The sequence below is a fragment of the Notolepis coatsorum genome (assembly GCF_963971535.1).
Source record: "Notolepis coatsorum genome assembly, chromosome: 2".
Taxonomy (NCBI): Eukaryota; Metazoa; Chordata; class Actinopteri; order Aulopiformes; family Paralepididae; genus Notolepis; species Notolepis coatsorum.
In genome coordinates this window covers 178173161-178201148 of record NC_140166.1, presented here as the reverse complement: position 1 = coordinate 178201148, position 27988 = coordinate 178173161, and the positions used below count along the sequence as shown (strand labels likewise).

General features: G+C 46.0%; 1 protein-coding gene across 2 annotated transcripts; it reads right to left on the bottom strand.

The window, feature by feature from the left end:
* Positions 1 to 7: 7 nt before the first annotated feature.
* On the bottom strand, positions 8 to 27988 carry cpeb2 (cytoplasmic polyadenylation element binding protein 2). 2 transcript variants are annotated; one of them, XM_084338224.1, is made up of 10 exons: positions 26550 to 27988; positions 20922 to 21191; positions 15483 to 15573; positions 10080 to 10130; positions 5935 to 6096; positions 4161 to 4250; positions 3823 to 3941; positions 3539 to 3653; positions 3021 to 3202; positions 8 to 1115 (listed from the first exon to the last, which is right to left on the bottom strand). In XM_084338224.1, the coding sequence occupies exons 1-10, from the start codon at positions 27696 to 27698 to the stop codon at positions 888 to 890; spliced, it is 2457 nt and encodes an 818-aa protein (XP_084194350.1). In that variant the 5' UTR covers positions 27699 to 27988; the 3' UTR covers positions 8 to 887. The 2 variants fall into 2 exon arrangements, with proteins under 2 accessions (XP_084194350.1, XP_084194351.1); XM_084338225.1 differs by lacking the exon at positions 10080 to 10130.

Genomic DNA, 27988 nt, shown 5'->3' with positions numbered 1-27988 from the left:
GCAGCAGAGCTTGTATTTTATTTCAAAATGTTATTGTTAAATACAGTTAATATAAACCAGATTTTAATATTTTGAGGTAACATTTTACGGGTCAATTATGAGCGTGGACATAACCCTATCGTCGTTTTCATTAACCTCCCCACAGGGAGGAGAGAAGAGCACATTGCAACGTTAGAAAAGAAGTTTTGTGGCAGAAGTTTTTTCAAATTTTTATGCTTTTCCTATCGTTTCTTTTTTGCTACCTTTGGTTAATGACCTGGGGCCGGTGTCGAGATTATAGAATCAAGATTTACCCAGAAATACGTGTGCGCTACACCCGCTGGGGGTGGCTAGCAGCAGCAGCAGCAGACAGACAGACAGACAGACAGACAGACAGACAGACAGACAGGCAGACAGACAGACAGACAGACAGACAGACAGACAGACAGACAGACAGACAGACAGACAGACAGACAGACATAAAGACAGACAGGCTGCCCCCATGCAAAAACATTCTCATATCTACTTTGAAATCTCAACATACAAAAATAATAATAATAATAATTCAAAAGAAAACTACAAAAATCAATCTCTCTTTTTTTTCTTCTTTTTTTCCTGTTCAAATCTCCTCTTAGAAAACATGAAAGTACCACAAAAGAGTCGTAGAGTCGTCAGAGCCTGAGATGTGAGGGGGTTTTGGTGAAAAACTGAGGCTTGTGGTGTTTGGCTGCTAGAAAAGATATATAGATAATATATATATATATATATACTGTTATGTACTGGATTATACTGCTAGCTTAGGGGAAGAGGCAGAGCGATACTCTCCTTCCTGTCCACCAGTGTTTCTCTTCCTCTCTCTCTCTCTCTCTCCCTCTGACCGTGTCACCGTGGTGGTCGTATCCCTCTCTTTAGTTCCAGCGGAAGTGGATCTGGCGCGGGCGGTCGGCCCCCTCTTTGACCAGCGGCTTGTGGAACTCCCGTCCGGCGCGCGAGTGGATGTTGGCCCAGCAGAACTCGCAGTAGTACTGCAGGCATGTCACGTTGGCGCAGAAGAAGGGAGCGAACTTCCCCCCGCAGCGGGCGCCCTGACACTCGTCACACAGCTGGTCGTCCAGCACGTAGGGCTTCACCTCCACCTGCGCACAGAGCAGACACACAAGGGGGGGGGGGGTACAGAGGGTTGGTTACACCTCTCGCTTCAACGCGATTCTTACAATCTGATGGTCACTCTGGCATTGCAGAGTGTGTCCATGCTTGGCCAAAATGTTTTTGCAGGGCGGCTAGGTGGCGCAGTGGGCAAGGCGCTCGCCACCAACGCAGGAGATGCTGGGTTCGAGCCCAGCTCTCGGCGTTGCTACCAGCTTGGCTGGTCGTTCATACTAATACAATTGGCAGTATTAGGGGGTGGGAAGCTGGTGGGTGGGAATTGGACGTTGTGGACAGCGACTCCTACAGGTCGGTTGGTGCGCCTGCGCAGTAGAATCAGGAAGCGACGAGGGCGGCGTGTCCCTCCCACGCAGATGCTCGCCGCTGAGAGATTGCGCTGTGCAGGTGAAAAGATGCGACGGCTGCCTCCTCGAGTACCGGAGGGAACACGTGATGCAAGGCTTCGTCCACATTGCAGCCGGCTTGTGGGAGGCATGGCCTAACAGCGTTCGAGACAGGGGAGGGTAGAATTGGACAATACGAAATTGGGGACGGGAGAGAAATAGAAAAATGGGGAGAAAAAGGAGATAAAAAAAATAATAATAATAAAAAAAAAGTTTGCTGTTGTGGCTGTAATGCGTCAACACTGTGTAGAATTCTGATCACGATGTGAGCCTGACCCGGGATCCCGGCCTGGCTCATCGGATCACACAATGCGAGCGGGAATCTGACCTGGGACTGTCCTTATCTGACAGCGAATGCATCTCGGTGTGACCGAATGATCACGTTTAAATGGCAACGTGTAAACTGTAGCAAGGGTTCACGTGTGCATCTACTGAGGGAGCAGAGAGGGTAACAGAGCATCTACTGAGGGAGCAGAGAGGGTAACAGAGCATCTACTGAGGGAGCAGAGAGGGTAACAGAGCATCTACTGAGGGAGCAGAGAGGGTAACAGAGCATCTACTGAGGGAGCAGAGAGGGTAACAGAGCATCTACTGAGGGAGCAGAGAGGGTAACAGAGCATCTACTGAGGGAGCAGAGAGGGTAACAGAGCATCTACTGAGGGAGCAGAGAGGGTAACAGAGCATCTACTGAGGGAGCAGAGAGGGTAACAGAGCATCTACTGAGGGAGCAGAGAGGGTAACAGAGCATCTACTGAGGGAGCAGAGAGGGTAACAGAGCATCTACTGAGGGAGCAGAGAGGGTAACAGAGCATCTACTGAGGGAGCAGAGAGGGTAACAGAGCATCTACTGAGGGAGCAGAGAGGGTAACAGAGCATCTACTGAGGGAGCAGAGGGTAACAAAGCATCTACTGAGGGAGCAGAGAGGGTAACAGAGAACTAAGCACATGGATGGATCTGCGGGGCTTCACACAGCTGGTAGCTAACCCTCCATGGATCAACTATACAAAAAAATAAATACATATCACATATCAAAGAACATAACTTGTTAGTGGCTAATATTGAGATAAAGGAGTCTGGGCTGCAAGGAGAGGATACAGGGAGCTAATTCAATCAGCACTCACAAGCTTTCTCCTCACCATAGCAACTAGGCACTGACTATATGAGTGTGATGGTGCTGATGGCACACATGCATGTGTGTGCGCCCACACACACACACACACACTCAACGCTGCTTTGAACCACACTTCCTAATGAGCACTAGCTCACTCACACACACACACACACACACACACACACACACACACACACACACACACACACACACACACACACACACACACACACACACACACACACACACACACACACACACACACACACACATACACACACACACACACACACACACACTCTCTGTTTGTGAAAAACACAGGGAGAATTTCTCCGACAGAGCTCTGTTGATAATGAGAGAGGGGGGGGGGGCACTCTACCCGCTTGTCAATGTCTCCATGCTGCAGCTGGACGAATCGGGCGCTGATGGCGGCGATGTAGCTCTGTTGATTGGAGAAGGCCACGCGTCCCGCCCCCTTGGGATACTTGAGTTCTGGATCGGTGTCGATTCCGGCGTAGCAGACGCCGCCGTAGAGACGGTCCATGATCATGGCCAGCTCGACTGTCAAGAGGCAGACGTGGGGGGAGCGAGGGAAGAGAGAGGAGAAAGGAGAGACAGGAAAGAGAAAGGGGGGAGGGGATTAGGAAGTGATACAGGAGGAGGTGAGATGGGGGAGGAGGTGCGACAGTGTGGAGGGGGAGAAGCTGTCACACTAATTTCTCTAGATGGTTCAACTCCAGCTCTGAGAGCCCATGTTGAACAAACACACATCAACTCTCGCAGGATCTACCCGTCAAGGCGACACGAACGTCTCGATCCACAGTCTGGGCTGGAGAACAGGGGTAAATGTGAGCTCAATATTGTGTACAGTTATTATAGTATAGTAGGTGCATTTACTTGCTCTGAGGGGGCGAGGCACCCCACCCACAAAGATGGTCTTGCGTGGGTCGAGAGGCTGAGAGCCATCCATCACGAAATCACTGTCACTCAGGTTCCACGGACGAATTTGTACCTAAAATCAAATACATATTTCACATTCAGTCACCACTCTCTTATTCCGAGAATTCCAGAAATAAATATCCATCAGCATATATTGTGAAAAGGTCCATCTGTATGATATTTATTTTTCTTCCATATCTCCCAGCCCTATTGTGACAGGGAACAGCTGTTGTGGGACTCACAGGTTTGTCCTTGATGGTGGGGCTGGAGACACAGAGATATAGCTTCCCATCTTCCTCCATGCAGGCTTCTATCAGAGCCTGCACAGAGCTCTCCTCCTGGAACAGCAGGAAGGCGTAACCTAGGAAACACACACACACACAGATATCGTCAAGGGGATACAATCTGGAAGCATATGGAATAGCACTTGACTATAAACACTATAAACACACTGTGCGGATATCAAGGGGGGAGATCTCAAGATGCTTTCAAAATGAATTGTCATTATGATCATCTTAACCGATCAAATCCTACACCATCTGTGCATAATTAGGGCAGGCAGTAAAACCCTGGCCAGTACCTTTAGGGGGGAAGTAGGACTTGCTCTCTGCTTTGTGTGGCCAGTCCACCACCAGGTGGCCAAAGCGACGGAAGCTTGAAGTGATCTCATCTGAGGAAAGACAGAAGGAAGGAGTGTGGATTACGATCTTCCTAGCAACCGACAAAAACACTCTCAGAAACGGCGAGTATGTTTACATGCACATTAATATTCCGGAGCTACTGATATCCTGGTTAAAGAGCAACTAAACCCTAGTGGCTGATATTTTCGCCATGCTGCACACTCGGCCCCCGACCCAATTGGTGATGTCAGAGTACCTATTTGGAGGTACTATTAAAGTTTGTCTAGGGAAACAAAAAGAGGTACTCTGACCTCACAGATTGGGATGGGGGAGAGTCAAGTCAAGTCAAGTCAAGTCAAGAGTTTTATTTGTCACGGCATACAAGTATACAGTGAAATGCGGGGGGTCTTGCCCGCAACAATTGTGCATAATACAATAATACAATAATAAGAATCCAATAGAATGAGAATGCGACATTTGTGCAATAGTACAAGTAATAAGAGTAAGACATATCAGGTATATGTACATGATTTTTACAAAAGCATGGTAAGACATGCTAGGTCCTGTGATAGTGCAATACACTGTTAGCTACGGATGAGGCACTGGGTCATTATGTACACTGCTATACAATGCTATATTATACAATCTCAAGTTATACTATGCGTCCTTATGCTCGCTTTCTATCCATCTATTTACTATACAAGAACCACTCCCGTTCTTGTTTTTAAAGTGACCTTTCATTGTGTAAAAGTGACCATAAGTGTGAGCGTGTGCAGCATGAGTGTGTGTGTGTTCATGTTAAAGTGACTGCTAGTGTGTGAGCGTGTACAGTGTGTGTGTTGTGTGTGTGCTCATGTGTGCTTGTGTGTGGAGAGTTCAGTGTTCAAGACTCTGATGGCCTGGGGGAAGAAGCTGAGCCGAAGTCTCTCTGTCCTAGTTGCTGGTGTTCGCAGGCGTTTGCCTGACCGCAGCAGCTTGAACAGGCTGTTGTTGGGGTGGTGAGGGTCTTTCATTATTCTGCAGGCTCTGGATTTGCACCTCTTGTTATATAGGACCTGCAGGGGTGGTAGTGCAATACCCGTAGTACGCTCAGCTGAGCGTACCACTCTCTGTAGGGCCTTCTTGTCCTGTGCCGTGCTGTTTCAATACCAGGCAGTGATGTTTTCAGTCGAGATTCTCTCTACAGCTCCGGAGTAGAAGGACTGGAGTATCTTCCCCGATACTCTGAACTTCCTTAACTGTCTCAGGTGGTAGAGGCGCTGCTTCGCCTTTTTCACGACTGAGTCTATGTGTGTTGTCCATGTCAGATCCTCTGAGATGTGGACCCCCAGGTACTTGAAGCTGCTCACCCTGTCCACGGTAGCCCCGTTTATCCTCAGTGGTGTGTGTGTCCCCTGCTGTGTTCTCTGAGTATGCGGCAGGATGAAAGTTTATATACCTCTTCATATCCCCATTACCAATATGCCCATATACATGAGTAAAGGGAATATTACCATGGAAACAGAACTCACATAGACCAGAAAACCCAGACAGTAAATTGGTTATGGCGTTCACATGCTTCAGTATCCTGGCTAATATTGCCATACCCCAGTGATATTGCTCCAGTTCTTAGTCTGCACTTATCCTGGGCTATCATAAATGGTGTTCCGTAGTTGGAGAACACAATGCTGAATCATATAGAAGTATCAATGTGTCTGTAAACACGGTCGGTGTCACACACACCCCAGCTCTCACCTTCATCTATGTCGGGGGGCAGGCCGCCCACAAACACTTTACGGGAGAAGCGCTCGATGCGCTCCCCGTTCTGATGCGGGTAACAGTTGGGTGGAACACCCTGGTTGCCATGGTTGCCGTCGTCGAGGAGATTGTCATCGATAGGGAAGAGGGAGGAGCGTCCTGTCGGAGACAAGGAAACAGGTAAGTCCGAGAGCAAACATCAAGCATTCCCAACGACACACCCGCAAAGCACACACTATCCAAAAACCAATCACTTTACATCACACCAAACACTAGTGATAACAACACTCCTATCTTGCGTGGAGATAGCGTGTTAACACTAGAGCATTATGCCTCTATTATTACTCCATTGAAAGGACATACAAACAAACACCAATTCGGAGAAGAGAGGCTGTCTATAAAATCATGTGTCCACTTTCATCGCGCCGCCATTATGCTCAGTAGTTACGAGATAAAGCACAAGCTTAAAGTGATGGGAGGATTATGTCCAATCTAGTATTTATAGGTCCAATTCTGGGACACACGCAACACTCCACTCAGAGCAGTGTAGGAAGCAGGTGTGGGAAAGGGAGCCTTGTGGGATTATAAGCCGTTAACCAAGCAGCAAAGCAGAGGCATAGTTAAGGTAATGGTCCTAGTGAACTTAGTACGAGATGTGACACAACCTGAGACCCCCGGGAACATGCATGTCTGGATAGAAACACAATGGAATCCAAAATATACTGTGTGTTAAGCCCCCCCCCCCCGCCACCCTATTTTCTGCATCTGATTATTGTGCCGAAATGATAACCGAGTACCTCAGACGAAGAACCATATACCGGTAACTCTGTTTTCAGTTTCAAAGGGTCATTGTTCTTAAACTTTGTTCATTCATAGTTAAAGACAGTAGAGGTTGAGTACTTCCTTGTGATATATCACATTCACACTTCTTTGGTGTGAATTGACTTTACGACTGCAAATACATGGGGCTGTCCAAAGATATTATGGTCATATGGTTCTTCAACGCAAGGGTTCAATTATTAATTAATATCAATGACACAACAACACTGTAGAAATACTCCTGACAATAGAAGCAGAATAGGAAGATAATTTCCAGAGTAAAGTCCAGACCCGAGGCCTCAGTTTGGTGGTGGTTTAAAACATTACAAACGTGCTCTAGTCGAATAAGCCATACGAACACAGACATTGTAGGATGAGTTTACCTCTACGTCTCCCATAGCTCCTGGCTGCATGTAAGCAAAGTACAGAGATAGACGTTATACCCTTACAAAAATGTATCATGGTAGTTTTTGATGCTAATGATACTAACTAGGGATGTCCCGATCCGATCACGTGATCGGGGCCGATCACGTGATTTTCCGAAGATCGGGATCGGCAAAAAATAAATAAAAAAATCAAGATTTTTTTTATTTCTTTATTTTTTTTAACTTTTTTTTTTATTCAACAAACATGACCATGTTCACGTCTTAAACTCATACTGAGGCCTTCGTTTTGGTTTTAAATTGCATATCATCATTCATTTATTTATTTTCACACAGAGCAGAAGAATTTTGCCAAAACAAACCAATAGTATCCAGCTGCAGAATAGCAGACCAGCCACACTCTCAGACCCAAACGCATTTCCTTTGATTTAATTATACATCAAATGATTTATGTCAAGGATTGCAATGCCTCGCTTGAATGAAGTAAACTTTTCACCTGGATAACGTCAACATTCAGGGTGAATGTAATGTGAGAAATTGGGAAAAAAATTTAAAAATAAAAAGATTTTTTTTTGTATCAGATCGGTATCGGTAGATACTCAAAATCACATGATCGGGATCGGATCGGGAGCAAAAAAATTTGATCGGGACATCCCTAATACTAACCATTGTATAAATAATTGATGGTAAAAGTCGTGTAATGCCATGATTCAACTTTTGCACTTAAATGACACCACGGTATAATCCAATTTAAACCGTGACACCAATGGTAGTGTCATGGTATTTCCACCATTAAATAAATACCATCATGCGTTTTTTGGAGATATATGGTGATACTTTTCTGTGAGGGTTCATACCTGCAGAGAGGTCTCAAGGTCTTTATATCTTACCACTAACAACTACTCCCTGGGATTTCCTTTTATTGAACATGATTATTGTTTTTCTCACGTTATTACATGGGTTTGAAATATGTTTTTTGAAACCCTTCACGTGTGATTTACAGTACGGTACATAATCCCATATGTGGTTAAGATGATTTCCTATATGAATCATTTTAATGGCACCTTTGGTTTTCACGTACCGTCGCGATTAAATCAGATCACAATACCTTCACAATCGTCTCCATGCGACAGCAATATGTGGTAATATGTCAAAGCAAAGTTTTCTAAATGTATACCGTGAAAATTATACATGAGAAATCATGTTAGGCCCACGTGGGAATCGTGAAAATCACATGTGACGAGTTCCATTGAAATCACACGTGAAATTTGTGCGGCTTTTCTACCATGACGTTCACCAACACATGAACAGCATGAAATGTCTCCGCAGAGCTACTGTACCCAACAGGGACGTAGGTCACCTGTATACGGTAATCGATGGACACCGACGGTCCTCGTCGTGCCAAGAGTGGACGGAGACATGACCTAAACGTGACATGTGCCATGAAGCATTCCAGCTGCTCATGTGACTTTCAACCACGGAACATTCCAGCTTATCATGTGAGGAGCACCACTGTGAAACATTCCTAGGTAACACTTATTTTACACATGATAATCGCCGGAAGCATCTGAAAGCGTCGAGGACAGCTGGTACTAAACAGATGCTACAAGTGACAAAAACAGCACTTGTACACAATATGCCCAAAGAAGAGTAAAACTGTTAAAGCCTAGTAGAATATACAACTACGGTGCGGCTGGGTGGCGCAGCTCGTCGCCACCCAGCGCTCGTCACCAACGCAAGAGACACTGGTATCGAATCCAGCTGTCAGCGTTGCTTCCGGCTTGGCTGGCCGTCATACTGGCTCGATTGGCAGAATCAGCGGGAGGGAAGCCGGTGGGTGGGTCTGGGTCGTTGTGGACAGCGACTCCTACAGTTCGGTCGGGGCGCCTGCACAGCGAGGGAAGGATCTAAGAGAGGTAGTGTGACCTCCCACACGTTACACTCTCTCAGTGAGCCTGAGAGTCCGCACTGCCGGGTGAAAAGAAGTGGTGGGCTGGGTACACATGTGTCGGAGGAAGCATGTGATAGACTCCGCCCTCCCAGACCGACGGTAGGGGGTAGAGTGCGCAACGACCAGGAAGGGGATTGGGAATTGGCATAACGACTAACATTGGGAGGGGAGAAAAATGGAAAAAGAAGGAAGAAAAAATATTAAAAAAAAAATATATATATACCGGTATATACAACTACCATACCATAAGACGAGGATGGGTCACAGCCCCCTTTTTGAACATTACCGACCCAACCTCTTCTTATTATCCTAGTAATTATGTTGCTCAGATTACTATAGAATTCAGGGCAATGTATGTCATTTATACTGCACATGTGATTGGGGTTGGACAGGCCAGCATTGCACTTTGGGTCTCAGCGGCCGAGAACGTTTTAAAGCCACAATCTAGCGGTGGAGCGGGATCGGGGTGTTGGTCCTGGGGGGTCCTGGGGTGGGGGGGAGAGTGGGGAAGGAAATGTCTTTTATGGTGTCTGTGATAATATCATTTGATTTAGTTTTTATGTTCTGTATTTATAAATTTAGTTAATTCTACTGTCATTTATATTGTCTTTATTGTTATTGTTACTACTATTATTGTCCTGTGAAGTCCTGTTTAGTATTATTATTATTATTGTATTGTGTGTTGTCATGTTTTTATATTTCATGTAAAAGAAAATAAAGAAAATAAAGAAATTCGATAAAGAAAATTAAGAATTCAGGGCAATGTATTAGAAAAATAACAAACAAAACATCCGCTGTATAATAGTATATCAGACATAGTGTATAGTATAGTATATCAGACAGCAGACAGAGGAGGATTCAGGTGGACCTCACCTCCCAAGAGAAGACCATGCTGTGGCCTGTTTGTTTCCTCTAATGAAGAGTGAGAATAAAGACATCATGAATGGAGCAGAGACACGGGGGAAGTGCTGGTGCTGAGGGATAATTACCATTGAGCATGAGCAGGCCGTCGGACCCGGGGTGAGGGCATCCCACACGGCCTGACATGGGAAACACACACACACACACACACACACACACACACACACACACACACACACACACACACACACGCATGCACGCACGCACGCACACACACACACACACACACACACAAACATGCACACACAAATAGGGATGAGACACAGAGCAGATGGAGAGGACAGGGTGAGGTGCGTGCACGCACACACACGCACACACACACACACACACACACACACACACACACACACACACACACACACACACACACACACACACACACACACACACACGCACAGAGCCGTGGTGCCTGCCTGTGTATGTGGCAGCAGCAGCAGCCTGGACGTCACATGATCACACTGAGCACTCTCTCTGGTCAGATTGAGGAAGAACAAAACCCCTCTTTATCCTCAAAGACAGCTTGAGCTGGCAACATGAGGAAACAAGACAAAGCTACGGACAGTCTGCTTCACCATCCTGGAGTGGTCCTGTGAGGTTTGCCGTTGGCACAACTCAAAAATCATTTGCTTTCCTGCTCTAAGGAAGCAGAATAGACAGAATGTTCTCTGGCTTTTTACCTTTTTTAATAGGGAGAGAACCTAGAAAAATGGAATCTAGGTTGCTACTAATGAAACCATCTGGCAGCCTCATAAAGGGTTAAGCCTATATGTGTTAAATGTGTGAATTGCATCTCTGCCAGTTGAGAAGATGCCAACTCATACACATTCCATTCCAAATTGGCTAATATATTTTCTATGCTAGCTTTACCATGCTGTTTTATAGGACCCTGTTAGTGTGGTGCTACTACCAGTCAGTTCGCACTGCTAGCTTAGCCGCGGCGAGGCTATAAATGGCAGAGCCCACCCTACCTAACCCTCCTCTCTCCTCTCTTCTCCTCTCCTCTCCTGGCTGTCACACACAGCGTGTGAAAGTGTGATCACGTCTAAAATTAGTCTAGTTCCTCCTCTCCCTCTGCTGTGCATACTGGCCCGTGCCCCCCCCCCCCCCACCTGCTCCTGCAGGAAAAACAAGAAACTCAACCTAGAAAGTACAGGTTGACACCCAGATCTAGCCGGGTTGAATCTACAAATATTCAAACACACACGCAAGAATTAAAGACGCAGTCCTCGATACATGTAGGCTGACATAGGGTCCGCAGCACGATACGTAATGGTGCTTCACGCAAATCATTATACAAATGACACAAAGGGTGGATTGTATTTACACTCAAAATGGTTAGAACAAGCCTCATTTGTCGGTGTTATTCCTAGGCCATATTCTAAAAAGAAAAATGTGTAAATAAGCCTCCCAAATCCAACTGTTGTAGCAGCTGAAGCTGAGGTTAACTGTGCTGTCCGCTCTGCAGGGACGCCGCTCAGTGTGGCAGAGACATCCGACACTGCTGCTCTGATGTCCCAGCAGCTGAGCCTGGATGGCCCGAGCCGGCCCAGTTACTGTCACCCTACACTGCCCTGCTCAGGCCCGCCTGCACGGGGGGGGAAAGGTTGTCAGAAGTTCTGTACTTTTCTTACGTCTTTTTAAAATGTTAATGACGCCACGCCTCTGCATTTGTTTTAACCTGCTCGGGGGGAACCAGGCGGGTTGACTGCGTGAGAACCGTTTGGATAGTGGTCTGGTAAGTTGTCAGTCGACAGGCAATTATTGATTTATGTATGCTACTGTATGTACGTTGGAAGCATAAATTAAAGAAAGTGAATGGTGTAAGGCAGGGGTGGCCAACCTTTTTTGAACCAAGATCTACTTTTTTATTTACCACCTAGCCCGAGAGCTACCAGCCAAAATTGTATATTGTAAGCAGTCATTTGAGGCTTTATAAAAGCAGCATAATGAACACAAATCTGTCAGTGCCGAGTCCGACCTCATCTTAAATAACAAACAGCATTGCTTGTTGTAGTTAACAAGGAGAGGAAGAGTTGATTTAGCAAATTTTTTTTTTTTTTTTTTTTTTTAATAATCAAATTTTATTAATCAAGATCTACTTGAAATCAGCCTGCGATCTACCTGTCGATCGCGATCGACTGGTTGGGCACCACTGGTGTAAGGTATAGAATATATAGGATATATGCCATAAAGCATCAGTAAATAAAACATGAAGAAAAGGGTGTATATTTGAAAGCAGACACAGAGTCTCTGGGCCTGGTTAGTATCCTATGAGGACTGGGCCTTCGGCCTCTCCTCTGTTCACGCTGCTTTCTGTGCTGGCCAGGTTAAGCAGCAGCAGCAGCAGCAGCAGCAGCAGCAGCAGCAGCAGCAGCAGCAGGGTCAGAGCAGTAAGGTCATGTAGAGACACAGCCGGTGGTAGAAGTAATACGCTCTCAGCAGCAGAGAGAAAATAAGCTGCTCTGTGGAAAAACAACATACCTCCGGGAGCAACCAGCCTGTCACTGCCCTGTGTCACTGCCCTGTGTCACTGCTGCCCTCTGTTACTGCCCTGTGTCACTGTCCTGTGTTACAACCCTGTGTTACAACCCTGTGTCAGTGCCCTGTGTTACAGCCCTGTGTCACTGCCCTGTGTCACTGCCCTGTGTCACTGCTGCCCTCTGTTACTGCCCTGTGTCACTGTCCTGTGTCACTGCCCTGTGTCACTGCTGCCCTCTGTTACTGCCCTGTGTCACTGTCCTGTGTCACTGCCCTGTGTCACTGCTGCCCTCTGTTACTGCCCTGTGTCACTGTCCTGTGTCACTGTCCTGTGTCACTGTCCTGTGTTACAACCCTGTGTTACAACCCTGTGTCAGTGCCCTGTGTTACAGCCCTGTGTTACTGCCTGTGTTACGGCCCTGTGTCACTGCTGCTGCCCTGTGTCAGTGCCCTGTGTTACAGCCCTCTGTTACTGCCCTGTGTCACTGTCCTGTGTTACTTACAACCCTGTGTTACAGCCCTGTGTTACGGCCCTGTGTTACTGCCTGTGTTACGGCCCTGTGTCAGTGCCCTGTGTTACAGCCCTGTGTTACAACCCTGTGTCAGTGCCCTGTGTTACAGCCAGTGGTGCAGTCGTAATATGGGGAATGCCCAAACGCCACGTGCACGCGCGCTCCCGCGCACGCGCGTGCACGCGCATACATGTTCCCTCGGTTGCGCACAGTAGAAAGAGATGATTATTATGCATAAATGTTTTAAATGTAATTGTAGTTACAATTTCTTTAATTTAATTAACTTAAACTAGAAAAGTAAATACAAACTAAATAAACAATGTAACTTAGAAGTTTACAGAAGGACAGTTTACAGAAGGACAGTTTCCTTCAGCGACTCCCCGCCGGAGCTGGGCGGCTGCTCCGAGGACTCGGATTGACGCTGGTGGAGAGGCGGTAGTGGAGGAGAGCAGTCCGTTGTTATGCTATCGCCTATCGGTATCCTATTATTATGCAAAGTCTAGGTGATAAGTGCCGGCCGGCGCGACGAGTCGTGAACGCATTCCTGTGTGCGCGTGCACATCCGCACGCACTTCTGCCTCAGTGACATACCTAAACGGCGTCCCGCGTTTGTGCACGACTGCATGCCTGGTTACAGCCCCTGTGTCACTGCTGCCCTCTGTTACTGCCCTGTGTCACTGTCCTGTGTTACAACCCTGTGTTACTTACAACCCTGTGTTACTGCCCTGTGTCACTGCCCTGTGTCACTGTCCTGTGTTACAACCCTGTGTTACAACCCTGTGTCAGTGCCCTGTGTTACAGCCCTGTGTTACGGCCCTGTGTTACTGCCCCTGTGTCACTGTCCTGTGTCACTGCCCTGTGTCACTGCCCTGTGTTACTGCCTGTGTCACTGCCCTGTGTTACTGCCTGTGTCACTGCCTGTGTTACTGCCCTGTGTCACTGCCCTGTGTTACTGCCTGTGTTACGGCCCTGTGTCACTGCCCTGTGTTACTGCCTGTGTCACTGCCCTGTGTCACTGCCCTGTGTCACTGCCCTGTGTTACTGCCCTGTGTTACGGCCCTGTGTCACTGTCCTGTGTCACTGCCCTGTGTCACTGCCCTGTGTCACTGCCCTCTGTTACAGCCCTGTGTCACTGCCCTGTGTTACTGCCTGTGTCACTGCCCTGTGTCACTGCCCTCTGTTACAGCCCTGTGTCACTGCCCTGTGTCACTGCCCTCTGTTACGGACCTGTGTTACTGTCCTGTGTCACTGCCTGTGTTACAGCCCTGTGTTACTGCCTGTGTTACTGTCCTGTGTCACTGCCTGTGTTACGGCCCTGTGTTACTGTCCTGTGTCACTGTCCTGTGTCACTGCCTGTGTTACTGCCTGTGTCACTGCCTGTGTTACGGCCCTGTGTTACGGCCCTGTGTTGGGGCGAGTGTGTGTGCAGTCAGTGTTAGGCCTGTTCTCTACGTACAGTACATTACAGCACCCCCGACTTAAAGAGGAACACCACTCAAGTAAAAAAAAATATTCTAATACGTTAGTACTCTTGCTACTCTCTCCCAAAGCCAGAAACCAGAGAAGTAAGAATCAAACGTATGATGTCAAGTCTGGAGCTGCTCCATTGACAATGAGATGGGAGACTGATTTTGTGGACCCACAGTATAATTTTTTTTATATCCAAATAAGCTTTATTCTATTGTAATGTTCTTGGTTCTGAAACAGGGTGTTCTCTATAAAACCTTTCCCAATGTCTATGGCGTGTATTAGGCCTGTCCCCGACTGAGGATTTGTATAGTCGACTTTGATTGGCCAAAATTTGCCAATAGACTACCCCCCCCCCCCCCCCCCAAATGCCAAATAAATATATAAAAAAATATATACGTATATATACTTTTTATTTTTTATCATTCCATTTGGGCTGTGGGGCGTGCTTAATGTCTGAATGAGTCAACTGAAGGCTTCTTGTCCTCTGCGAAAGCATGCAATTGTCCACTGATGGATACATCTTGATATTTGTCTAGTGTCATTAGACGAGTGAAATCCTCTTTCAGTGCCTCACTGTGCCCAGTTTTCTTAGGCAGTTAGCCTCGCTGGTATGCGCACCATTAGCGTTAGCCACGCTTTTAGGCCTCTTTGCTTTTGGAAAGAATGACAAAAAATACATATATACTTTTTTTCAACAAATTCCATTAGACTAAGAGGTTGGCAGTCGACTACGGCTCCTTTCGATCGATTAGTCGATAATTCGACTAGTCGAGGTCAGCCCTAGAGTGTATGGAGCAGCTTCAGACTTTATACTTGATGACATCACAAGTTTTAGCGCTCTAGTTTTGGGGATTTGGGAGAGAGTTGCTCATTTTCACTAATATATTTGTGCCGTCTTAGACCAGAAGAATAACATGTATGAGTTCTGAAATCAGGCGTCGTTCCCCTTTAAACACCCTCTCTTCACACCAACCCAACAGGACTGTACGGTACAGACAAAGAGAGTCTCACCCTTCATTGGATCCTGCTCCGCCCGCATGATGTCAATCAGGGAGCTTTCCAGAGAGTGCATGTTCAGACTGTCGTACATTCTAGAGCGATCCTGAGAAAAGGGAGGAGAGGTATGGAGACGTTTAATTACCACACGGAGCTACAAAAATAAACACGCATCATATGAACATCATAATTATGCTGAGCGTCATGTTTTCAACACGCCTTAGTGATTTGGCTTATGGTAATAAAGCCTCTGGTGTGTGTGTGTGTGTGTGTGTGTGTGTGTGTGTGTGTGTGTGTGTGTGTGTGTGTGTGTGTGTGTGTGTGTGTGGTGTGTGTGTGTGTGTGTGTGTGTGTGTAAGATAAGATAAGATAAGATAAGATATTCCTTTATTGATCCCCTTGGGGAAATTCAGGCATCATAGCAGCATGGGGGGGAGGGGGGGAGGGGTACAGGTAGTAAAACAACACAGTATACAGGTAGTAAAAGACAACACAGGCAGTGTAAACGATTTGATCAATATGGTCAATATAATTTACTATCTGACTAGCTGAGGAATATTCACATTATTCACAGTGTCACATGAGGTGCAGTATGCATGTGTGTGTGTGTGTGTGTGGTGTGTGTGTGTGTGTGTGTGTGTGTGTGTGTGTGTGTGTGTGTGTGCGTGCGTGCGTGCATGTGTGTGTGCACGTGCATGTGTGTGTGTATCCACGCTTGTGTGTGTGGCTTAACATTTAAGAGTGCGAGTAGCACACGCTTGGATTAACATTCTTTCCGTATTTATTCACTTTAGGGGCAGTAAGGTATGTTTGTGAGTAGCCTGAACAGTGGATTCCCCAGGATCTCTGGACCAGCTCCCAGAGACAGGGAGAACATTTAGCCCCGGAGAGCTGTGATGGAGGTTATGAGATCATCACCGAACCAACAAGGCAGCCCTCCTATTAGTCTCACCAAGACCCAGAACATTGTGTTCTGGTCCAACGGCTTATCACATAGAATCTAAATAATCACATAGAATCTAAATAACATACTGCTCTGGAGAACAGTATATCACATATAATCTAAAATAACATAATGCTCTGGAGAACAATATATCATACATAGAATCTAAATAACATTATGTTCTGGAAAACAATATATCACATATAATCTAAATAACATAATGCTCTGGAGAACAATATATCATATAGTCTATAACACAATGCTCTGGAGAACAATATATCACATATATTCTATAACATAATGCTCTGGAGAACAATATATCACATAGAATCTAAATAGCATAATGCTCTGGAGAACAATATATCACATATATTCTATAACACAATGCTCTGGAAAACAATATATCACATAGAATCTAAATAACATAATGCTCTGGAGAACAATAATATCACATAGAATCTAAATAACATAATGCTCTGGAGAACAATATATCACATAGAATCTAAATAACATTATGTTCTGGAGAACAATATATCACATATAATCTAAATAACATAATGTTTTGGTCAAACAGCATATCACATATAATCTAAATAACACAATGGTCTGGTCGAACAGCATATCACATAATAAGCTACAGGAATAGCAGGAAATGCATTTTACAGCGCATAATAATGGAGAGAAGTCAGTTCAAACTCCTTTGATATATAGCTGTACAACACATCCAGGAAAATAGGGTTATAAGTCAAAAGTCGTTTTTCACTTTATGGGCACTTTAACTTTAAGTAGCCTAGTAGTACAGAGAAAATAAATCATTAAAGGGAGAAGAAGAAGGATGACTGTTAATTTCACCATATATGGACCGTGTTCCAGTCAAGCTTACAGTTCACTAAATCATCATGGCAACCAACATACAACACACTTGATTAGGGCTGGTGAGGTGGAAAAAAAACAACTATGATAATTAATTTTCTTTTGATATATACCATGATATCAGCTTAGGTATGGAAAACCCACGATATAATAACAGATACATATGAAAGATATGAATATATTGCCAAGCCCTATACTTGATATCTACTTTATTGATCTGTTTACTGCTTACTTAAATTCTATTAATAATGTCATCATCATTGACAACCCCTCAATAATACACTACAGCCAACCAGTGATCCTGGATTACAAGCTCTGAACCAAAAGAAAACGGCACGCTTGGCACGCAGTCTAATGGTGCATCTGTGTACTGTTGGTGATGACAGGCCAAGGTATCCGGGACAACTAGAAGCCACCAGTGAGAGCTGCTGCTGGCAGCAGAAGGTAGGCCCAGATAAAGGCTTTGGTTGGGTAATATCAGATTATTGCAGTCCAGCCATGGTCTTTCTTGGCCTGTTTACAGCCGGGCATTAGGGGAGAGAAAACCTCAACTTAAGCACAATTGGGAACATAAGCATGTCAGTTATGGGGAGCCAGCATCAGCTCCATTCTAGGTTTAAGGTGTTTGAGGATGGTTTTATAATGCCTAAACAGTGGGGGAAATTACTGTCAACGTTGTATGGATCTGTTTAGTCTACTAAAGGCACAATATAGAATGATTCATAAAGGTATTATGTACTTGACCCTTTTCCCATCTCCTTTGTGTCTCCTTTTGTGTATCTGTCTGGGTGATGCTGAAACCATAACACGGTGGAGACGTGTTTATCCGTCTCGAGTGATGTTAGGAACCGTGACATGGCAGAAATGTGTCACTGACAAACATTAAACAGAAAGGAAGGAAGGAAAATAATTGGAATTTGAAGAATCCCGGGTCGGACACTGTTTATGGAAATGAACAATCTATGGAGCCGGGCCTGTTTCCTGGAGAAGGAAGAGGGGCGCTCCAGACTCAACTTTTGCCACTGGTGGCGCTGGAGGCGCAAATATTTTCTCAGCTGGTCGTACCGGGAAATAATTTGGCAGTGCCGACTTATGATAGGCTAGTGTGTGCCCGTGACGGGCTCTCTTTTCATGGAAATAAAAAAGTCGATGTATATCTGTTAAAGGGGTAAAACTATGGAATAACTGTGACAAAGAAGTAAAAATGTGTAGTTCGATACATACATTCAAGAAATTATTCAAATATAAGGTGATACATAAATATAAAACCTTATTATTATCCTAATTATATTTTATTATAACATAACTGTATTAAAATCGTGATTTTTTTTATATATATAAAAAACAAATAAATAAATGTGTATATGTTTTGTATATAAAACTATACCACTTTTGTAATCTTTTGTTTTTGCAAAATCATGTACTGAATTGTGTTTTTTATTTATTTTTATTTATCATAATGTAATGTAAAAGGGGTAGGCAATTATAAGCCTCGGCTTCAGCCTACACCTTTTCTGTCATTTCCTTCCGTTTATAAATGTTCTACTACTGTACATTGCTTTGTAAAAGAAGACAGAAATAAAATCATTCATTCATTCAAATAATACTACTTAACAAATTGAAAAGCATGTTCTCTAGTACATCATGTGTGTATACTTATGAAGCCTTTACAATCTTGTTCCTAGACCACATATCTTTACCGAGATAGATCATTACTACTTTTGTACTTTGTATTTATTGTACAGATACATATGCATGTATCGGACGGACAATCGGTATCTGCCAATACGGCTTTAAGAAGCATTGGCTATGGGTCCAATTGGCTGATGCCAAGCTCCAAGGGCAATGATATTGGGTACATTTTGTGGGAGTGTGTTGCTTAAGTGCCAGGTGAATTTAGTTTAAAGGAACACGTCAACATTATAGTAAATGCGCTTACCTTCTTCTCCAGAGAGATACCAATTTCCTCTCTGTGCGTTCAGCAGAAAGCTATCCGGCTGCAAGTTAGCCTAGCTTAGCACTAATGACTGGAAGCGGATACGGTGTGGCTAGCCATAGGCGTTGGCCAAAAAGACCTCTGCCAGAATCTGAAGCTAGGCTAGCTTCCATTAATTTGTGCTAAGCTAGGCGAACTTGCAGCCGGATAGCTTTCAACTGAACGCATAGAGAGGAAACTGGTATCTATCTTCTTGTCTGACTCTGGAGAAGACGGTAAGCGTGTTCCCATAATGTTGACGTGTTCTTTTCATTTATGAAACTCAATAACTTGCTAACGTGCCATGGGGGACCAATTGACTGTAGACTAGAGAAAGGATAGAGAGTGAGACAGAATGAGTGCAGTGATTAAAGATATTATTAAAGATCTAGTATTAAAGTATAGTATTAAAGATCCCCTCCACTCAAAAACATATCTTTTCTACAGTTAACTCTTGGAGGCATGACTTTGACTATACAAATTATTATTTGTGCAGAACTTGTCACCCGAGTGTGACGCAACTAATCCTGCAATTTCATCATGGTCGCTGTTGCTCAGCTGGCCACACTGTGATCCAGGAAATGCTAACGGCTAACGTGAAATGCTAACGCGAAACTCGTATTATAAGTTGATACATCTAGTGATCTATGCACAAAAACACTTTTTCCCCCAGCAAATCTCTTAGTTATAGCAAGATTGTGTTAACTAAGAAGTGTTGTGTTTGGGTGTAACACATTTTGGCGAACCGTTTAGGTGGAAAAAGAGAACGTCAACCAGCTTGGGGGAAGAGGTGAGGGGGTGGGTGTCATAGATCCTTGGATTCTCAATGAGGGCAAAGGTGTAGGGATGCTGCTAAGCCATTTTCAGTAGTTTATTGAAATATTTTGGTGGAAAACCATACCAAACTAATTGTTATTCAATATACAACCTTTTTCAACAGTTAAAAACATGTGTGGTGGGGAAGGCTAACCAGTACCCGCTGTGTTACAAAGCTTGTACAGTAGCCTAGCCTACGGTATATTGTCTGAGTCTTTCTGCTTGCCTAATATTTGCAATTTGTAGGATTTAGCAAGCTAAAGATTTATAGTTCTAAGGTCATGGGAAAGTTGAAACCATATCACAAGACTGTAAACTGAAATAAATAAATAGATTTTTGGTATTTGTGAACTTGGCATTAAGAAGGTACTAGCAAATTCTTGGCATTGAGAATTTCTAATCCTAACGGATAGAATGTTGATTCTGAACCGCCAATGTACCTAAATGTTTACTGTTTACTGTGAGCGATTTGTAGTGCCAAATTTCCCTCGGGGTGAATAAAGTATTTCTATTCTATTCTAAATCCAATGGACTGTTCCCCTCCAACTCAATCCTTACAATAATATAATAGGTCCATAACATTCTCTCTCTCTCTGCTTTGGAAACGCACTCTCAAAAATGTTATCCCCTCTCTCACTCTCATGATCCAATATCTAATTCAGGAAATGATTCAGTAATCCTGTGCGTCCAGTACTTTCCCACCATTAAAACCGTTTACTCTCACCACACAAGCAATAACACAGTAATCCAGCAACACAATATGAAACCTCCACTTACCCACCGACTCAAGACATAACAGGAACATGCCAAGTCAAGTAAAGCACAGCGCAGCAACAACAACACATACCTGCAGAGGCAACAAGGTGTTGCTGTTGCCATCTGTTCGAAACATGTTCTCTTCGATCCAGGATTTAGGGCCTAGCGATCCACCGGAGCGCGGGAACTTCGGGGGAGCGATGACGTTGCTGCCGAAGGGCTTCTTCATGGGCGAGACATGGGTGACAGAGCCTGGCATGCCCATGCCAACCCCGCGGCGGTGGTCCCTGCCCCAAGACATCCCACCAGAACCCCAGCCACTCCCCTGATGACTGCCCCAGGGAGACGGCTTGACCATGGGCTGCAAGGACACGGGGTGGGGGTTGGAGAATGAGAGGTTAAAGATCAAGTGTTAATGAGAATGTTATTTGTACCTCTTTTGACATAAACTACATACAAGCATTTGTTGTTATCCTGTCTCCCCCCCCCCCCCCCTCTCTCTCTCTCAGCAACAGCCTGAATGACCTGCTCCTGTAACAGGGTGGGTGGGTTGGTAAGAAGATTTAGGGCTTTAAGACTAATACTAAGTATCCCGTCACACTGCGACACCACCAGTGAACATTACACTCTCTATCTGCCCCCCCCCACCCCCCCACCCCTCTCTGGGCCATACATACATACATACATACATACATACATACATACATACATACATACATACATACATACATACATACATACATACATACATACATACATACATACATACATACATACATACATACATACATACATACATACATACATACATACATACATACATACATACATACATACATAAACTCTCCGACCATACAACACTCATCATGCTTTCTCGCACATGCTTTCACAGGAAAATGAATAACAGTGTGTTGATCTTTATTTATTCATAAAAAGAAATAGGGAGGCACTGTTATCACTCTGCTGACATCTATTCTGAATCCTGTACTTTCAGAATCCGATACCAGACAGGAACCGATCCGAACACTATCTTTAACAGTGTAGACTTTGACCATTCGTTTGGGGTCATTGGCAGAAATGATTGAGATATATAAATGTTTTCCTCCGTGAGAGAGATCCAAAATCCTTCTATGTTCCACAAATGCAGAGAATCAAGTGGCTTTGCCTTCTAACACGTTACAAGAAGCCCTGATACCAGAGTATTGGGGAAATGCTCCGACATGAAACCCTGTTTCAGCCTGGTATCGGTCCGATATCCAATGAGTGGTATCAATACATTCTTTGATTGTAAACCGTTCTAAGGGATCTCTGTGTTGCATAAATAATTGGAATATTGATCTGCTGATCTCTCATTAATTCATATCAAGGATAGGATATAAATATATGATTAATCGTGGACACATACTGTATGCAAGCATATTACACACACACACACACACACACACACACACACACACACACACACACACACACACACACACACACACACACACACAAGCACACACACACACACACACACACACACACACACACACACACATACACACAACCCGGACCCCAGGAAGAATAGCTTTTGTCAAGTGCAAAAGCTAATGGGGATCCTAAATAAACATAAACAACATAAACACACACACACACACAGGCCTGCCCCTAATGGGAGGAAAAAAACGATTTCTCGGGGCCAGCTGCTAGGGCATGGAGGCCAGCAATAAACGTATGTTTAATATATGATATGAGTAAAAGCAGGTTTGACGAGGGCCCATTCACTTGACTTCTCCAGGGGCCCAGTCATTACACACACACACACACACACACACACACACACACACACACACACACACACACACACACACACACACACACACACACACACACACACACACACACACACCTACACACATACACACACACACACACACACACACACACACACACACACACACACACACACACACACACACACACACACACACACAGAAACACTTGCGTGCACACACGCACACATACAATAAGAAAATCTGTAGCCGACTGGAGCTTAATCACATGTGAAGCCTGAAATAGAGAGCGAACACATGGGTCCTGAGAACATCATAGTATCTTCATGGGGGACTCTGGTGCTGCTGGTCTTTCCTCTATAGTCTCCTGCTGAGACAGCTTTCGCATGATCACTGATTATCCTCTGTCCTGCCCCACCCACCACCGTCACCACCACCACCACCTCTACCTCCAAAACACACACACACACACCCTCCAAGCAGGGGTGTACAGTGCGACATATATATCGCACGTGCTACAGCAACAGCTGTCTGTGCGATGGATGGATTTACTTCAGTAGCACTGGTGCGATAGGGATTCGGTTCATATAGATACTCTTATTTTGAAAATCCTGTAGCGGGTCTCATTTCTGCCCACGCGCAGCTCCAGCTAGGCTCCGAAAGCTAGCAACGTTCAGGTGCATATGATACTCTTATTTTGAAAAAACTCTTGTGACAACTCGACGAGTCGTATCCGCCCTATCCGTGCTTGTGCTTCTGCATTATCTGCAAGCAGAGCAGCGCGTTGGTCGGTTCGTGCGCGCCTACACGTCCCGAAATAAGTCCGTGGTGTTTTTTCTTTCTCGCAACGGGTCAAATGCATCTACATGCTTTGCACCGTCGCCATTCCTTTATGCGCACATCGCCCGAAATTAACGTTTATGTACCATTACAATCACTACAACGTTAGCAAGCTAACAAGCTAATCCTGATCAGAGGCGCAGACACAGTGTGGAAAGGGAAATGGGGGGGCACTCTCTCCCCTTCCCTGTGTGTGTGTGTGTGCGTGCGTGCGTTTGGAAAGACGATGAAGTCACTAGTCAGGACTCAGGACAGGAGTATATTATAGTAAACTGAGGATGGACAGATAATGATGATATTCAAATATAAACAAGTTTCGAGAGGAGTGGAAGTTTGAAGACAGACTAGACTACAATATGATGCGGGGGTGGTGAGTTGAAACAGTGTGTGTGAATGAATTAATGAAAACTTTATTTAACAGATTGCAGAATGGGTACAGTACGGCTCAATACACACAATTGTTAAGGGGATGCAGACCAGAGAAAGACGTTTGTCTTGTTTACATCAGGGTCCCCCATTGTGTGTGTGTGTGTGTGTGTGTCCCAACCGACCCCACTTCTATGTTTCAATAAATTATTTGCATTTAAAACTATTAACGCTGACTCATTCCTTCAGTCCACTCAAAATTATGCTAATATTCCTTATGTTGTTTATGATATTAATTGAAAATAGCATATGAGAGTATCATAGTAATAATAACACATGGCGATATACTAAATGACAGCCAAACATGGCACTGCAACTAAATAACACAAATACAATAGGCACATTTGTGACTGTTACAAATATAACACGTTTTATACTTGTGCTACAAGATTTTGGCCTGTGCTACAAAACTATCAACCTCTGTAGCACCAGTGCTATGTGCAAAAAAAGTTAACGTACAGCCCTGCCTCCAAGATCATATAGATGTTTTTTCTACACCCCCATTTAGGACAAAAGAAAACCTGCAAGCCTTTGTATTCTCACTGAGAGAGAACCACAAGGCATGGATGGTCTCATGCCATGTGACTGCCTCCCAGTACCAGCCTCCCAGTACCAGTACCAGCCCCAGGCGAGAACAACAGTCAGATTCAGTCCTCTCCTCTCCCCTGCCTTCCTCCTCTCCTCTCCTCTCCCTTCCTCCTATCCTCTCCTCACCCCTGCTCCTCTCCTCACCCCTGCTCCTCTTCTCACCCCTGCTCCTCTCCTCACCCCTGCTCCTCTTCTCACCCCTGCTCCTCTCCTCACCCCTGCTCCTCTTCTCACCCCTGCTCCTCTTCTCACCCCTGCTCCTCTCCTCACCCCTGCTCCTCTCCTCACCCCTGCTCCTCTCCTCACCCCTGCTCCTCTTCTCACCCCTGCTCCTCTCCTCACCCCTGCTCCTCTTCTCACCCCTGCTCCTCTTCTCACCCCTGCCTTCCTCTGCTCCTCACCCCTGCCGTCCTCCTCTCCTCACCCCTGCCGTCCTCCTCTCCTCACCCCTGCCGTCCTCCTCTCCTCGCCCCTCCTCCTCTCCTCACCCCTGCTCCTCTTCTCACCCCTGCCTTCCTCTGCTCCTCTCCTCGCCCCTGCCTTCCCCTCCTCCTCTCCTCACCCCTGCTCCTCTTCTCACCCCTGCCTTCCCTTCCTCCTCTCCTCGCCCCTGCTCCTCTCCTCACTCTGCTCCTCTCCTCTTCTCACCCCTGCCTTCCTCTGCTCCTCTTCTCTCCCCTACCTTCCTCCACTCCTCTCCCCTGCCTTCCTCCTCTCCTCTGCCTTCCTCCACTCCTCTGCCCTCCTCCTCTCCTCTCCCCTGCCTTCCTCCTCTCCTCTGCCTTCCTCCACTCCTCTGCCCTCCTCCTCTCCTCTCCCCTGCCTTCCTCCTCTCCTCTGCCTTCCTCCTCTCCCCTGCCCTGCTCATCTCCTCTCCCCTGCCCTCCTCCTCTCCTCGCCCCTGCCCTCCTCCTCTCCTCGCCCCTGCCCTCCTCCTCTCCTCGCTCCTGCCTTCCTCTGTTCCTCTCCTCACCCCTGCCTTCCTCTGCTCCTCTCCTCACCCCTGCCTTCCTCTGCTCCTCTCCTCACCCCTGCCTTCCTCTGCTCCTCTCCTCACCCCTGCCTTCCTCTGCTCCTCTACTCACCCCTGCCCTCCTCCTCTCCTCACCCCTGCCCTCCTCCTCTCCTCACCCCTGCCCTCCTCCTCTCCTCTCCCCTGCCCTCCTCCTCTCCTCACCCCTGCCCTCCTCCTCTCTTCACCCCTGCCCTCCTCCTCTCCTCACCCCTGCCCTCCTCCTCTCTTCACCCCTGTCTTCCTCTGCCCCATGAGCAGTGACTCCAGCCCATAGGACATGACGAATGCGTTTAAAAAAAATGATTTACCTTCGAGGGCTGGGTTTTAGACTGAACACACACACACACACGCACACACACACACACGCACACACGCACACATGCACACACACACACACACACACACACACACACACACACACACACACACACACACACACACACACACCTTTAGGCTACACTTCTCTGCACTGTCACAAGATGGTCCCAAGCCTTGCTTGGGACATCGTTCTGGTAGTAGGCTACTCTGCATAGAAATATTGCCTAGGCATTATGTAATAACACCATAATGGAGCTACTATCGCAATGTGTGGAATAATAAAGCGATAGCTCTGATCTTTTTTCTTAGTCCTTTCTCAGCACAATCCATGCTGTTCCCCATGCTAGCTCTGTATAGTTAGCCACAAACCAATGCAAAGTCAATGGGTCAAGCTACTGTCTGTACAAGCTGACTGAAGCTCACTGAAATTGACTTCACGGTGCACACAAAGCAGATTTCAATAAGCTTCAGTCAGCTTGTACATTGACTTTGCATTGGGAAACTTGTATGAGAAACGGAATGGATGGCATTGTGCTGATAAAGGACCAACAACCTCATTGGTGTCTAAAAAATTAAATTAAAATAGGAGTATGGTTAAAGAAAATCTGAAATATCCCTTTAAACTCTGGCCTAGGTTCTAGGCGTCATTGAACTTGCCTAGTAACATAAACATAATTAATCATTTCCATTTTGATAGAGGGATGTCATCTCCCCCTATCTATAGCAGTGCTGGAGAACAGAGAGAATCGTAGCTCACCTGGTGATGGTTGTAGTTGTTCCTCTGCTGCAGAAAGGCGCCTTGCCCGTGGGGGTGCATCTGGGGAGAGACCGGGGACCGGCGACTCTGCGGCTGTTGGGGGACGTTTATCTGGGGCGAGAAAGGGCCGCTGAAGCCCTGCACGTTAATCCCGGCGCACGGATTAGCTGACACCGGCGAAAAACCCTGGAAGAAGGCCGGGTTGATGGAGGAGGGGATACCGGGGTAGAAGCTGTTGTCAGATTCGGTATTGGGTATCTGGTTAATCGCGTTTGCGTGGATGGGGTGGTTGACTGAATTGGGTACGGGGGGTGGCGAGGAGCTTGTCTGAACGGACCATGGGGTTCCGAATCCAGGGAGAGGAGGCGAAGCCGCGCCTCCACTTGGATTCTGCATCTCCTGGGTCTGGAGGTTCGGAAAACCGGCTCCAAGACCTCCGGACAACATATTGCCGGTGCTGCTGCCATTGCTGTTATTTATATGGTGGGTGATGGGGGAATCCATTTGGATCTTGCTTGGATTTACGGAAGAAGTGGGCGATGGCGACGCAGCATCGGCGTCAGTCTCTTCCACTGGAGAGCCGCTGATCCCCGCGGGGCGAGGCTCCGCGTTACGGTCGGGTTTGGTGAAGGGTCGCCTCTGCGGCAGGTGACTGGGTTTCCCTTGGGGTGGGGGCGACTCGGTGTGCTGCTGACTTAACCGCTGATGTATTTTCCGGTCGTACTGAAGGTCACAGATAGACTGTGTCGGACAAAATGTCTCTTGATGAAAATCGGGAAAATCTTGATTCTGGTTTAGATGGTTATTATAGTCCGACGTGAAGAAGCCCAACTGGCTGCAGTGGTAGCCGGTTTGGTTCAGCTGTTTCCCAGTTTTGATGATGATATTAGTGTTGCTGTTGTTTTCCTCGGTTGACGGGGGTCGTTGCGTGGTTGTTGTCACCCCCACAGGCTCATCCTGCATGTTCTGCAGATGCGCAGCAGCTGACGGGAGCAGCGGGGACGTGGTGCTGAAGGGCGAGCAGCCGGGGCGCAACTGACCGAGGAGGGCAGCCGGAGACGGGGAGGAGGCGTAGGGTCTGAAAGCGCGTCCGTCTAGAAGAGCGCTTATATTCGTTGCCAGCAAGCCGCACCCGTAATAATCACCCATTTATTGAAGCAAACATATGCGTTTGAAAAGACCTCTAAGGAATGCAGCGTTTTCGATTTTCAGTCTTTTGTGGAACAATATATAGGACAACACAACAGGCTATAGGCTTTTTTGAGAATATAATGGAGAGAGGAGGGGTTTGGCCTAACGAAATAGGATAATAGTCGGCTCGTTCTATAAACAACCAACCATTTCTTCGTTATACTCGTTATTATCTGTTAAAGACCGATTATTTTCGGCCTTATAGTAGCCAATAGCCTACACGCAGTCCACTCCCGTCCGACCGTGCT

Bases quoted from the DNA above. Each gene is read 5' to 3' on its own strand.
- cpeb2 (XM_084338224.1), bottom strand. From the start codon at position 27,698: ATGGGTGATTATTACGGGTGCGGCTTGCTGGCAACGAATATAAGCGCT. The intron at 21,192-26,549 runs GTGAGCTACGAT...GTGTCCTTGCAG, and splicing joins ACAACTACAACCATCACCAG to CCCATGGTCAAGCCGTCTCC. The intron at 3,942-4,160 runs GTACTGGCCAGG...TGTGTTTCCTAG, and splicing joins GTCCTACTTCCCCCCTAAAG to GTTACGCCTTCCTGCTGTTC.